General features: G+C 47.6%; 1 protein-coding gene across 1 annotated transcript in view; it reads left to right on the forward strand.

Moving 5' to 3' along the window:
* The window catches only part of RMC1 (regulator of MON1-CCZ1), a 219,715-nt gene that overhangs the window by 18,621 nt on the left and 186,176 nt on the right, over positions 1-14,918 (forward strand). Inside the window, exon 2 of the mRNA XM_069220023.1 lies at positions 14,718-14,794. Coding sequence (XP_069076124.1) covers positions 14,718-14,794 — 77 coding nt within the window. The remainder of the gene's footprint in view (positions 1-14,717; positions 14,795-14,918) is intronic.

A 14,918-nucleotide genomic window follows, 5' to 3' on the forward strand; every position in this document is an offset into this window, starting at 1 on the left:
GGGCCCAGTGGTGTCTGGAATCCCTGGTTACGCTGCTAACTTCCCCCTGGATGGAGCACTGCTGTCTTGTCCCAGAGTTCTAGCCATTCCCATACCTTGTCAGGGTGGTCGAAGAAGTGAGGCTTTCCTTGGGAGATGACCCTCAGTCTTGCTGGGTACAGGAGCATGTATTTGAGTTGTAGCACCCTTAGCTTTTGCTTTATGCTTAAGAAGGATTTTCGTTGCTCCTGCACCTTTTTAGTGTAGTCTGGGTAAATGGCTATCTTGCTGCTCCAGAAGAACGGGGATAACCTGCTCACTGGTGGCTCAAAGAACACTGTCCTTGTCGCAGTAATTTAGTATTTTGGCAATAATTGCTGTGGGCAGGGCCCCAGGTGGTGGTGGGCAAGGGGGAGGGGGTAGAGGACCAGAGCCCTATGCGCCCCCTGCTCCACCACAAAAAAAAGTCAGACAGTCATTGTGGTTTTAGCTCTGTCCGCACCCAGTCCTTGAGGAATCTTTCAGTGGAGGTCCCTTCTGCTCTGTCTGGGAAAGCCAAGGCGCGGATGTTTCTATGGTGGTAATGACACTCAGCATCCTCGACTCAATGCTCCAGTTCCCCGTGAGTGATCATAGACATCTAATAGAGACTTCTAGCTGCAGATTCTTTACCTTGGAATTCCCCATACTTTATACTGAATCCGGAAACTTTTGCCTGAGCTGTACCCCTGAGCGCCATTGGAGGGCTTTGTTTGGTTCTGTCTGTCATCAGCTTTGTTGGAGCCAGAAGTGATGTTGCGGTCACCTATATAGGTGCCAGCAAGGCGCACGAACGGCAGTTCTTTTCTTTACACGCCAGTTAGTGTGATCTGGAGAAGTGCTACCCCACTGTCTCTCATTGACAGGCTGTTTTCAACATGTTGTCATATTTTTTTCCTGTGTGTCTAGAAATATCATCTAGGAAGGTAGGGTTTAAGCCATGTGGTGCTGTCACTGCATCATCTCTGTAACAGACCTGCACCATGTGTGCTTATGATGTCTCGAGTGCGACCATGATTCGAAGTCATGCCTGGACTGCCAATGAGCATGGCTCCTAAGAAATCTTAGTCCTGATCGAGAAGAAGGTGGTGGGACTGCTCCAGGAGTCCCAACCCCTCTTCTTCTCACTCAAAGTCTGCTGGACATTTGGGGAAGAGCCACAAGAAACATAAGAAGTCAAAAAGGACTTCTCCTCGTCTGTCGGCTGACGTGATAAACTTGGCGCATTGGCATTCCAGGCACAGTTCTGAGAAGTTGTTGCCAGATCGACTCCGCACATCCCCATCCCCCAATTTTCGGAAGTCAGGGGTGACCTCTACTCAAGTTAAGGACTTTTACGAGGTATTGCGCCCCATATTTGAGCTGGCTGACACCTCTGCAGTGCCTTTAGGCCCTGTGGGATCGGAGGAGGCTCATGCTCTTCGCTGACTACTTCAGCCTCAGCTCCGATGGGGCCTCATGGATCCGATCATGGACCCGAACCGGCGCCGGTCCTGCCAATGTGACCTCCCGTCCAGCACCGTCGCTGTTGGTGCCCACCTGCGGCACCAGCCACATTCTCATCCCCGATGAGTTAGAACAGTGTTGGTTCAGATGCCAGCAAAGCCCGTTGATCCGAGGTCGTTGCCTGAGAGTTTTCCGGGGAAGTCAGACATGGAGGAAGAGTGGGAGGGATCATTGGATCCTTTAAAATACCAGTTAGAGACCCCAACATCATTGAACGGCTATGAGCAGCTAGGAGATGCCAGTGGCCTGAACACTGACTTGCACTCTCCACTCACCATGGCTATGGATGAGAGATCATCTTATGCAATGGTGGTGAAGAAGGCAGCGGAGTTCCTTGACTTTGAACTTCCCTCTGTGGCAGTCAAGACTAACCTCTTGACTGAAGTGCTTCAGCCTGGGGCTTCCTCCTCAGAACCCCTATTGCCCTTCAATGAAGCATTGACCAATGTCCTGCTGGGAACTTGGTCCAAGCCTAGCACAGGGGCTCCCTTGAACAGGATAATTGCAGCCGCCATCGCCCTGCCCTTGGTGATCCTAGTTTCCCCAGCCAACACCCCACCCCTGAGAGTTTGGTTGTCTAAGGCTCGACCTCCCATGGTGCATTCCCTTCCTCACCCCCGGATAGGAAATCCAAGAGGCTGGTGGGCTCCTACTCCCTATCTTGGCAGCCTTCTGCGTTGACCACCCACCCTTGCTGTGTAAGTCTCTGGGTTGGCTGTTGCAGAGTAGTATATTGAGTGATAGTGTTTGTGGAGTGCAAGTGCACAGGAATGTCCTTAATCATGATCTGCATCTGTGTGCAGCAGCCCATCCCTTACCAGCGTTATCTGGATTTGTTCCCAACTTCCACTTTCTCGTTCTTAGGGCACTACTGCTGATGCTCTTGCAGCCCCAGTGCGACAGTCCACACAGAAAAAGTCTATTTGGCCTCTGGGATTGTGCTCCACTGCGAGTAGGCCCTAAACACTCTGCACCTGTAGTGTTAACTCAGTAGCGACAAGCCAGGACCTCTTGCCTGCGGTTCGATGAGCTCATGTTTTGCAGGAGCGATAGATCGGCCCATCTGTGGTGTGGCCCCATACACCCCATGAAGCACCCCACTATGTTGTAGGGCCTCTCAGTGCTGCACCAATATCTGCATCCCTGATAGCAGGGTCACCTTCACTTTTCTGTGGCCCCTCCTGCTGCTCAAGCAGGATCAGGGGCCGGTCGTGGCCCAACCATGCCATCCCTTGCAGTGTGCAGCTCCCATTTCCTGGTCTGCCTCTCTGAAGCTAAGTCTGGCGGGCTGACCATTTCCAAGCCCCGGCCTCAGGTCTGAATACCGCTCCTGCTACTCACTGTTCAATAATTAATCACCAGTGGGGGCAGCCAAGGCTGGGTGGGCCCCCTTCATGTGTTAATGTTCCCCGGGGCCCTGTTACTGGTCATGGCTGCCACCAGCATGGGCTGGAGTAGCTCCAACACATCTCCTGTCATTGCCTGCCTCGCTGATACTCCTCCGCCAGCACCTGGAAGGTACAGCCTGCTCTGTGAGGCCCTGGAGGTGGGCAGCGCCTGCAGTGCTGGATCACAATAGTGGTCCGCACTGCCTGCACTCCTGCCGGGGGCTCCTCTCAGCGGGGTGCCCCTCCTCCCAGCGGGCCTCTATGCTCGCCAGGATCGCCTTACACCAGTTAGGTTGGGCAGCATTCCCCAATCCACTGCCAGGGAGACCCACTGCCACATGGCCCCATCTGAACCCTGATAGGCCCTCGATTGTTGACTCTTTTCTGTCACCTTAATGTTCATAGGGGACCCAGTGAATGGGGCCACATGTCACCAGATCCCGTCTGCTTCCCTACATCTGCTATAGGGGGCGAAAATTTATGTTAGGCTTGTGCAGGATTTTTTTACGGGCTGGTTTGGCACTCAAGGGCTATATCCTGTTGGCCAGGCCACATCCACAGGTTCATTTTCTAATTACCCTGTAAATCTTGAGCGGAGGTGCACATCCAATCAAAATGGCCAGCGCTTTTTCTTGCTGCCTTGGTTGTATGTGTTCATTGTGAAGGTGCATCTGCATCTCCCATATACTGGTGCAGGAATCCAGCTGGGCCACTCCTTATGTGGGCTGCCTCCCACCTGCACTGTCTTTTCACTTTTGAATACTGCATCTGCAGGCCCTGTTTAACTGCTGTACATCCCCACCTGTATGTTGGTTTCCCATTAACCATTCCTTTCATCTCCTATGTCCACAAGCATCTGCTCTTCGGGGGGGGAGGGGTGTAGAAAGGGACGGTTAACTGTTCAAGTTTTCCAGAGGCACCCTTTTGCCTGCCCCACTTGCTAGTCAACGAATAACAGCAGAAACACCTGCTTTTGCTTCCACCCTCATTGTCTTTCAGGTTGTGACATTTCTTGAGCCTCATGTAGTCCCCCACTATGTCTTTTTCAACTAGACTGACCACAAGTCCCAGAGCAGCAGGAGGACCACAGCAGTACATTTGAGATCAGAGCACCATAGGCTCACATCAACTGTGAACCTTTATTTCTAATGCACAAGAGAACAGATAATAGTCAATTTTCACCCCCCTCTACTTCAAAGGCGTTGTATTGTGCTTCAAAATAAGTAGTGTTTAATGTAGGCTAAGGCTCCTAGGAAAGCGCAGTTGATATCCCTCATCTACACAAATGTAGAGGAGGCTTCCAGATGGGAGGTATTCCAAAAGGCGCTGAGGGTCTGGGCAGAAGCCCATTCTGAGGAGAATGTTGAGGCAGAGGGTCCAGATGTTGGCCCCTCAGAGAATTTCTTACCAGTAGTAGGGGGCGTTCCCCCTGGAATCGTGCCTCCTGGTAAACCAGGGAGCAGTGTCTCTGACCGTGGCCTGACCGCAGAGCAAAGGAGGGAGGAGAGAGAATTTCAACTGCAAATGGCAAAGTTATACATGGAGGCAGAAGAAAGGAAAGCTCAAAGAGAGGCAGAAGAGAGGAGAGCTGAGGCTGCAGCTGAGAGAGTCTCGGCTGAAAAGAAACGTTTGTTGGCTCATGAACTGAGTCTCAAGGAGCTGGATCTTAAGGTAAAGTTGTCTGAGTCCAGCTGTAATGGTGGCAGCATACATGTAGAGCCTGCTGGCGAAAGAAAGGTTTGCATACCTAAAAATGTTGTGCCCAGTTATGTGGTGGGGGATGACATTGATAAGTGGCTGGCTGCTTATGAAGTTGCACTCAGGGCTCATGGGGTTCGTGTAGAGCAATGGGGGCCGGCCTTGTGGTGGTATGTACCAGCTGTGGGGAGGGATACACTTCTTACACTGGATCCTAGGGATCAAAACATATATTCACCCATGAGAGCCGCTTTACTTGCCAAGTTTGGTCTGACTCCTGAGAAATACTGTCAGAGGTTCAGGGGCAGCACCAAACTCTTCACACAAACTTGGGGGGTAAGTTGTACTGATTTCTCCAATAAGGCACTTAATGGATGGGTGCAAGGCAGCAAAGTAGATGTTTACACAGGGTTATTTAATTTAATTCTGAGAGAGCATATACTCAGTCTTTGTTTGACAGAGTTGCGCCAGCACTTGGTTGACAGTAAGCTGACTGATCCTAGGAAGCTTGCTGAGGAGGTGGACCTCTGGACTAGCACCAGACTGTCCAAAAAGGTACCTGGGAGTGACCCCAAGAAGGGTGGTTCGGGTTCCCCCCCAACAGAGTGAGGGGGAGGTTAGAGGTGACCCAGACAAGTCCTAGAATAAGTGGGGAGGCAAGGTTCCCATGGCCCCATCTGAGAAACAGGGTGGTGGTTCTGGTGGGCGGTGGCCCAAAGCATCCCATTCCCAACCCCACTGCTTTGAGTGTTCCCAGCTAGGACACAGGAAAGGGGACTCTGTCTGTCCAAAGACATCACCCCTGGTGGGACCTCTACAGGGGTGGCCAATGTGGCCTTCGGGGAAAGTGGTACCCAGGGGCAGGTTGTAGACCATACCTTCATCTCCTTTAGTTGGGAGGTGGACTCAGAGGGTAAACTGGTGATCCGTGAGGGTGGGGGAGTCACTTCCACCAGGTGGGAGTGAATGGGGTCCCAGTCACCGCTCTGAGAGACACAGGGGCTAGTCTTACCATGATGGTGGAGAGACTAGTGTCACCAGAACAGTACACTGGCCAGGTGTGTAGAGTGACTCCAGCCATTGGGGAGGATTTCTTCCGCCCCATGGCCCTGGTGTCCCAAGAGTGGGGTGGGGAGGTCACCCAGAGGCGGGTCATAGTTAGTCTATAGCTGCTCATTGACTGCATTCTGGGGAATGAGCTACCCCTAGTGTTAGGAGAACTGAAAGGGTTGACCCCTAAGGGTGCCCTGACAGTTCAGTTGTCTGGCAGTACCACTCCCCAGAAGAGAGTACGTGAGCTCAATTGTGGAGGCAAGGTGAGGAAGGACTCACCCTTGTCCTCTGTTCAGCCTCAGGGTGCAGACCCTGGACTGAGTGACCAGTGTCAGGGACCCACCCTGAACTGGTAAGAATGGAGAAGGGGTGCAAGACCCCTGGGGCTACCACCCCCCATTCTGAGATGCTTCAGTAGCCCCTTGGGAGCTCCATACCAGCCCCCCAGCTGGAGGAGTAGCTCATCCAAAGGCCCCACTCAAGGTCTCCACTTAGCAGTGGATGGTCTGGGGCCTGGCTCTCGACACTGACAGCTGTCAGTAGCGTCTGTTGGTTTCTGTCTTTGGGGGCAGAGTTTTCCCTGGGTTAGGGACAGAAGTCCGACCCAAGGAATGGAACGGGCCACATCACTTTGTTGGCCATGGCTGTACTGTCTGCTTACTGGGATACATCTGTGAGCGAATTAAAGTTAGGCGCTTCACGGATGGGGCCCTCAGGTGATGAGAAGGGTTCCCCATGGGCAGTTCCGTGGCCCCAGAAAGTATAGGCAGAGGAGCCTACCTGAGTCAGAAAGGCGTAGAACTGGCAAGTGCCCCTATAGTAGTGGGCCATTGTCCATGTTCTATTGCCTGAAGCAGGGAAGTCCATCAGAGTGTTGAATAGTCTACCCTGGCTTTAGGCTGGAAGGGGGATATGTTGGAAATGGCCTTTCTGCAGGGTCACCCCCCAAACTTTACCTTCCTCATTCTCTTTTTCTGGCTTTAGGACTATGTGCACTTTACCACTGCTAAACAGTGCTAAAGTGCATATGCTGTCTCCTTAAAACATGGTGACCTTGGCTCAAACCCAATTGGCTTATTTAATTTACTTGTAAGTCCCTAGTCAAGTGCACTACGTGTGCCCAGGGCCTGTAAATTAAATGCTACTAGTGGGCTGCAGCACTGGTTGTGCCACCCACATAAGTAGCCCCCTAACCATGTCTCAGGCCCGCCTCTGCAGTGTCTGTGTGTGCAGTTTCACTGCCACTTCAACTTGGCATTTAAAAGTACCTGCCAAGCCTTAAACTCCCCTTTTTCTACCTATGTCACCCCTAAGGTAGGCCCTAGGTATCCCATAGGGAGGGTGCTATGTAAATACGTCAGGACATGAACATGTGTGTTCTATATGTCCTGGTAGTGTAACACTCCTAAATTAGTTTTTACACAGCTGTGAGGCCTGCTCCTTTCACAGGATAGCATTGGGGCTACCCTCATATACTGTTTGAGTGGTAGATCCTGATCTGAAAGGAGTAGCCATGTCATATTTAGTATTGTCAGAATGGTGATACAAAATCCTGCTTAATGGTGAAGTTGGCTTTTATATTACTATTTTAGAAATGCTTCTTTTAGAAAGTGAGCATTTCTCTACACTTAAATCCTTCTGTGCCTTTCAGTCCATGTCTGGCTAGGTTTAGTTGACAGCTCCCTTGTGCATTCACTCAGACACACCCCAAACTCAGGATACTCAGCCTCACTTGCATACATCTGTATTTTGAATGGGTCTTCCTGGGCTTGGAGGATGAATGTCTTGACACTTACATGTCAAAGGACAGTATCCTGCCCTCACACAAAGGACTGCCACACCCCCTACTGGGACCCTGGTAGTCAAGATGGAACTGAAAGGGGACCTTGTGCACTTCTAACCCACCCTTTGAAGTCTCCCCCACTTCAAAGGCACATTTGGGTATTTAAGCAGGGTCTCTGACCCTACCAATTTAGACACTTCTGAGGTAGACACTCAACCTGACAAGACACTTCCTGGAGAATAGAACCTGAACCAGAACCTGCATCCTGCTAAGAAGAACTACCTGGCTGCCCAAAGGACTCACCTGACTGCTTTCTGTGAAGGACTGCTGCCTTGCTGCTCTCTGGCTGTGGTGAGAAGTGCTATCCAGGGGCTTGGATAGAGCTTGCCTCCTGTTCCCTGAAGTCTCAGGACCAAAAAGACTTCATCTCTACAGGAAGGATTCGTTGTGCGGCGAAAATAGATGCACAGCCTGCCAGAAATGGCGCAGAGTCTGCATCGCGGTGAAAAATTCACTGCATGCCGAACCGGAACGACGCAGCCCGGCTTCGCAACGAGAAGATCGACGCAGCGGCAGGTTAGTGACTGGGAATTCGACGCAAGGGTCACTGGATCGACGCACGCAGAGCCGGAACGACGCAGCCCGACTTCGAGAGAGGAATTGACGCAGCGCCTGCTGTGCAGTAGAAATTTCCACGCAACGCCCACCGGATTGACGCAGCCTCTGTGACTTTGTCCTGTCAGCACCGGTAATCCATGCATCGTCCCTGGGGCGTCCGAAAACCCCGCAACCCGAAGAGGATCCACAACCGAGCGCCCGAAATAGACGCACAGCCGTCCCTGCGTGAAAACTAAACAACGCATTACCGTGAGTGGCCTGAGAAATCGATGCACACCTCCCTGTTTTCCACGCATCTCCTCCTCTGCGGTTCTTTGCAGAGATTTTGAACGTAAACCAGGTACTTTGTGCTTGAAAGAGACATTGATTGCTTTTTAAAAGACTAAAGACACTTTATATCACTTTTACAGTGAGATGTCAACATATACTTATTGCATTTTAATCGTTTTGACCTGCATCTTATCAGATAAATATTATATATCTATATATATATTTTTCTAAACACTGTGTGGCGTATTTTTGTGGTGCTATACTGTGTTATTGCATGATTTATTGCACAGATACTTTACACATTGCCTTCTAAGTAAAGCCTGACTGCTCAGTGCCAAGCTACCAGAGGGTGGGCATAGGATAATTTCGATTGTGTGTGACCTATTGCTTGGATAGGGGGTAACTTGACTGCCAACCAAAGACCCCATTTCTAACAGTGGTCTAACACATCATGCATTAATTTGTTCCCTAGAGTGGGTGATAAATTGCTGCCTTCATCTGTGAGATGGTGGACTGCTGATCCATCTGCCATCCCTGGTCTCCACTATTCGAATCAGGCAGCAAGTGCCACTTTCCAACTCCAGCATAGAATGTATGTACTGGCTTGGCAGTGGAGATTCCACCTCAAAATGTACTGAATTCCTATCTGCAAATTGGAGGGAAGAGGGGAAACTTAACAGATGAGGGAAAAACCTAGCAGGGAAACTTAGCGGATTCACCTGGACTTTGGGATTGGTGGATGTGTAGCACTCCATACACCCTCTTGATAAGGCCTATTCGTATTATTCAGAGACTCACAATGCACATTCTCATATAGACTATATCTTTACACCTGCATTGACAATTCACATATGTGTAGGTACCCAATTTAAAGCATGAGGTATCTCAAATCACTCCATCTTCGAGATCAGAATACAAACTAATATTGCAAGACAGATGCCTGGTGAATGGCGGCATGGCAACTAACCTTGGTGGAAGAAGTAGAGAGACTGGCTAAACTCGCAGATAATTACTTTACAGAAAACAGGGGGACTGTTATGGATGAGACAGTGCTACGGGAGGCCTATAAAGTGACATTAGGAGGGGAGATAATAGCTGGTGAGGTGGCAGATAAGCGGTGGTCGGACAAAGAAGGCAAAGATTTGAAAAGGGACATAAGATGACTAGAAGATAGCCAGGCTCATTCACACATGGATGACATAACCCGACAATTAGAAAAGAGAAGAGCAGAAGATAAAGCGGTAGTAACAAACAAAGTCAAATTATTATATCAAGCACGACAATGAAGGATACATGAAGGAGAAGACAATGTGGGGAAACTGCTCGTATGGCTGACAACTAGGATGGCTACAAGATCACATAAAGTGGCTTTGATAAACCCCCGAAGGAACGAGGTACAAACTAGTGAGCTTATAGCAGAGACATTAGCAGGCTATTTGCAGGAGGTTTATAGGGGTACTCATAGCTATGTAGATTTGGAGCTACAAGACATTGTGAAAGCCTGTGCCTGCAGAAAATCGAACAGGATGAAAGCACTATAACTTGAGGCAGACCTAGCAGAAGTAGTAAGGACAGGACTTGCACAATTGCAAGTGAGGAAAACCCCGGGTTCCAGTGGGCTACCGGTGAAAGTCTTTCGTCATATGGCTGCGAAGGTAGTACCTTCCCTTCCCTACACAAGATGTACATTAAGTCCTATGAAAAAGGGGATCTGCCGGGAATCTAAGGACGGCTACCTGAAACCAGAGAAACCTGTAGATAGACGGGATCCATATAGACCCATATCATTGCCCAATGTAGAGGCTAAGACATTGGTATAATCACTGGCGAATAGACTAAGGGGAGTAATACTAGACCTGATACACCTAGATCAAAATGGCTTTATGCCACATCCATCTACACGCTTTAATCTTAGAAGATTATATACCAATATGGTGGCAGCGACAGGGTTACAGGTGCTGTTGGCAGTGGCCCTCCTAGACGCCCATAAAGCACTTGACTAAGTGGAGTAGCCCTACATGTTTGCAGTACAAGCAAAAATTAGAGTTGTCTCCAAATTTCTTCATTGGATCCTTTTACTGTATACCGCACCTCAAGCGAGAGTGAAGGTAAATGGAGTTCTCTCTTATACATTCCTGATAGAGGAACACACCAGGGATGTCCCCTGTTGCTGTTGTTGTTTGCATTAACAATAGAACTATTAGCGGAATGGGTAAGACATGATACACAGGTTGGAGGTGGGATTCATCTTGGGAAGAGCGTATATCAGTGTACGCTGATTATGTTTTATTATATGTGGCAGATCCGGACTGAACTCTAGATAGAATTAAGGAAGTATTTAAGCTCTTTGGGGAATACTCTAGACTGCGTATTAATTGGGATAAATCCTTAATTTTCCCAATGCGTACTGGGAGGTGAGACAGGTTCTTTTGCTGCCACTGCAGATTGAAAGGACACATTTGAAATGCTTGGAATTTTTGAGATCGAAGTCTGCTATTATGCACTATGACGATAGTATTGCTGCCTTGTTGCGGAACCTAGGGAAGGACGTTAAACATTGGGAAGGCCTGCCCATCTCCCTGCTGGGAAAGCCGGCAATATATAAAATGGTGGCACTCCCCAGGTTTCCTTACATATTACAAAATATCCCCTATAGATTGCCTACACATTTCTTCCCTGTGGTAGATGCACTTCTGCAGACTCTTCTCCAGGAAGGCGGCACTCCGAGAATGGCCCTTGTTACCTTACAGCGTTCCTCATATGAAGGAGCCCTCCCTAATAAAAAAAAAAAATCATACTATGAAGTGGCAGGTTAATCTATAATTAATGATTGGGCCTTTGCACTGCTGACCAATCCAACGTTTCGAATAAATAGGCGAGAGAGAGGTTATCCAAACGTCATCTATGGGGGGAAATTGATAAGAGATGCTCTCCGAGCTACGAGGTTTTTAGTAGATTTGTGCCTGAGCTGCATGGATTGATGGGTTGGAAAGTGCAGCTAACTCCCGGGACCCCACTATGGTTGGGTACAAGACTACGAGATGTCACAACACTGAAAGTTTAGGACAATGGGATCTAATAGGGACTTTTATGTTTGTGGATGTGTGGGACACCAATGGCATTGCACCATTCTTGTAATTTCAAACAGAATATCAAATGCAACCCTCAAATATTTAGATACCTACAATTGCCTCATGCCTTGAAAACGTGGATTGCGCAGGGGCGGAAACTCTGAAGCCCTCCTCGCTTGAGTATAGGCTATTGAACAGACCCGTGGAGAAGAAGAAAATCTCGCTTACATACCAGACTCTTATGAGAAATAACCAAAAAGATTTGGCCACACTAAGAAATAAATGGCAGGCTGATATTGGTGAGCTGGAGGATGAAGACTGGATAGAGGCGCTACAATTCCCCAAGCTGATGGTGATTAAAGCCCATTATAAATGAATACAATTAAAAATCCTATATCGAGTTTACTACACTAGGTCACACGTACACATTTTTGGGAAAATACCTGATCCCTCTTGTTTGCGATAATGTGGGCAATCGGGGTTCTTTCTCCATACCCTTTGGGACTGCCCATATTCAAAGACTTTTGGGAGAAGGTACATCATAGGATGGAGGTGGTCAGTGGACTGGAGATAGGATGAATGCACCATTGGCCGTACTAGGCATTTTGATCTACTCTGATGCCACCTCGTACCAATGAATACTCATTAATTTGGGGTTCTTGTTGTCTAAGAGGAGGATAGCATGCAGACAAGGACATGCAGGGACCCGAAGAAAAAAGACTGGGAAAGGGAAATCGATCTGAGTTACACACAGGAAAAAGCAATATATAAAAATAGAGGATGCCCTAAGAAATTTGACAAATTATGGAAAGGATGGACTTGCAATGAATGAACAATTGCATGGTCGGTGACCTGGGTATGTGTGAGGGTGGGATGGGAGGAGGGAGGAAAGGATGTTTTTGTATTTTCTTGTATGTTATTTGATTAAAAAATTAATAAAATGCTTTACAAAAAAAAATTGTTGTCATCTTTGAAGCCAGATACATTCCGATCTGGCACCATAAATCCTTAGGTCGACATTTGGCTGGCATCATTGTCCAGTTCTCTGCCTCTTGTTCCTGATGATATGAGACGTCTTTCAACGACAATTCAATGTGGAGGGGACCTCCCTCTCGCCCAATGCATTGCCACTCTTCTTTTTGTTGGTGAAGCATCATGGCATTAAGTTTATGGATGCAAGCAACAACATCCTTGATGTAACTCAGTAAGGCCCCCAATCTCTAACTACATTGCCCAACACCTCTTGAATACAGTCATATACAGCATCCCAAATAATTTGTCCCTTTGTGGCACTGCCAAACTAAGTGTAAGAAGTTTGCATCTCTTGCCAACAGCAAGCACAGGAGGAGTCCACTGCTAGACCTATTTTGTGTGGTTTAGCATGGGTGCGATATATATATATATATATATTTTATAATCAAAGTCTCTAATTAGGTGTCAACGTGTCTGTTTGTGCACAACAGTACTTCCACTGTTCATCTGTAATTTCAATGCCAAGGTTAGTTTGCCACTCTGTTCAGACCTTCAGGGTCTTCCTCTTTTCAGAAATATAAGCCAGTGGGCTCAAGTTATCTGGCCTGCTTGATTCAAAGTGGTCCCCATTGAGGGAAGCAGTCAGAACTGTATTTTTCCTAGACGTGTTGTACTTTTTTTTTTTTGGGGGGGGGGGCGACTAGCTATCAAATATGCATTCTCTCTCTGGTTCCCTTGAGCATGGCAGCATCCAATAATGTTCACTGTCTGTATATGAAACAGCCAACCTCCTTGTCTTACAAGGGCTGTTGCTGGGCTTTGGCTGGTTGGCAGATCAGATCACAGGATGCAGGGATAATTAGGTAATCCAAAGGTATCTTCTCTTTCTTGTAACCAGGCACAAACTCGCAGACATACATCTTATACTTGAAACGAAATGAGGAACCCAAATCATGGCACACAACACTATTTTTCATGGGCGAGCCAGAATAAAGGTTGGGCAGAGCCAGAATAAAGGTTAGCCACAGGAATTCAGGTGAAAAGGCTATTTGCCGACCACTGTATGTTGGCTGTCACTAGTTGTTAATCGTCTAGAGCAGTGCTTCTCAAACATTTTAGAACCGCAACCCAATTTTTAGCAAAAATTACAGGAAGGTTTACCCAGAACCTAGCTTGAGAATACTTGCAAGGGTTTGTTTTAAAACTGGATTTAGGGGTATAGTTCAGCACCTTTGCACCAGACGAACAATGTTCACAATGGGGTGCTGACATCAGTGTTACATAATTGAAGTCATACGGTGTGTAAAAAGTCCTAGCTTCACGCAGTGTAGCAAATGTATCCAGCACAAGAGTGGCAAGGGTGTAGTATGGTGCTGGTGGTGCATTTTGGAGCACAGTATCTCAAATATATTACTAAAGCATAGTGCAGTAGCATACTGCCATTTACAGACAGCACGTTTTCCATTGAAATGGCCACAACCTATGCACAGACATACAGTTTTACTGATAAATCTATATAGGACACAAGTGATTGCGTGGAAATCCGGTTTAGTGAAGATTCATCATTTGCTTATCACCAAGTAAAAGTGTCTGATTTGTTTTGATCCTATTAACATCTTTGTTTCCATCACACTTCAGATTACAAAAAAAGTTCTTCATTTTTGCTTTCCTAACTACTAATGTATTCTGAAATATGTGTTCGTTTACAGGTATTACAATTTTGTTGTGTGTTTGAAAATAAAAAAATACACCCTTCAGCCTTTCCTTTCACACTCCCGGTACCTCATCAAGATTGTCACGTAGTTCACTTTAAAAACTTGTCTCAATTTGCAGTTGGAGAAATGAAAATAAATTCCAATCCCCATGTTAAAAGGCTAAGTAGCAATTTGTTAGAAGAGGTAGGCTAATATGTGACCTCGGTAAACACAGCAAATGTGACAAGATAAATCCAAAATGTAAAGGCATCTTTGTTTATTGCTCTGATGTGACCCACCATAAATTGCCTGACGACCCACAGTTTGGGAAATACTGGTCTAGAGCTCTAGCGGTGAGCATTATTCATACATTCAGAAACATGTGGAGCACCTGTTGGGGAACTTGTGACTCATGTTTCCAGCCAAGGAACACATAGGTCGCCCACAGGGATAAAATGAGGCATGAGGCGCATGTTCTTGGGTGGCGATTGTGCCAGGGTCCTGCTGGGCTGCACATCAGAATCCAGCAATCCTAAAGGTTGCATCTGTCTTGGTGGTGCCTTTAATGAAACAACTGTAATTGAGTGAATGGGTGAGGTTACAAATACTTGTCTTTATAGTTACCACATATCTTTATCCTTTCTAGGTATTTGCTGTTCGGACTGGTGGGACCACTGGGGTTGTTGTGAAAGGACCCGATGACAGAAATCCAATCTCCTTCAGGTAATGTAGTGGGCTGAGTTGTTCTTTCAATTTGTTACATCTAGTCACAGAGTAAGTGTTCATGGTTAAACACAAACCTCCACAGAGGGTTGTTAATCCCAGGAGCATACCATACAGAGAGATA

Source organism: Pleurodeles waltl, chromosome 2_2 (genome assembly GCF_031143425.1).
Source record: "Pleurodeles waltl isolate 20211129_DDA chromosome 2_2, aPleWal1.hap1.20221129, whole genome shotgun sequence".
NCBI lineage: Eukaryota > Metazoa > Chordata > Amphibia > Caudata > Salamandridae > Pleurodeles > Pleurodeles waltl.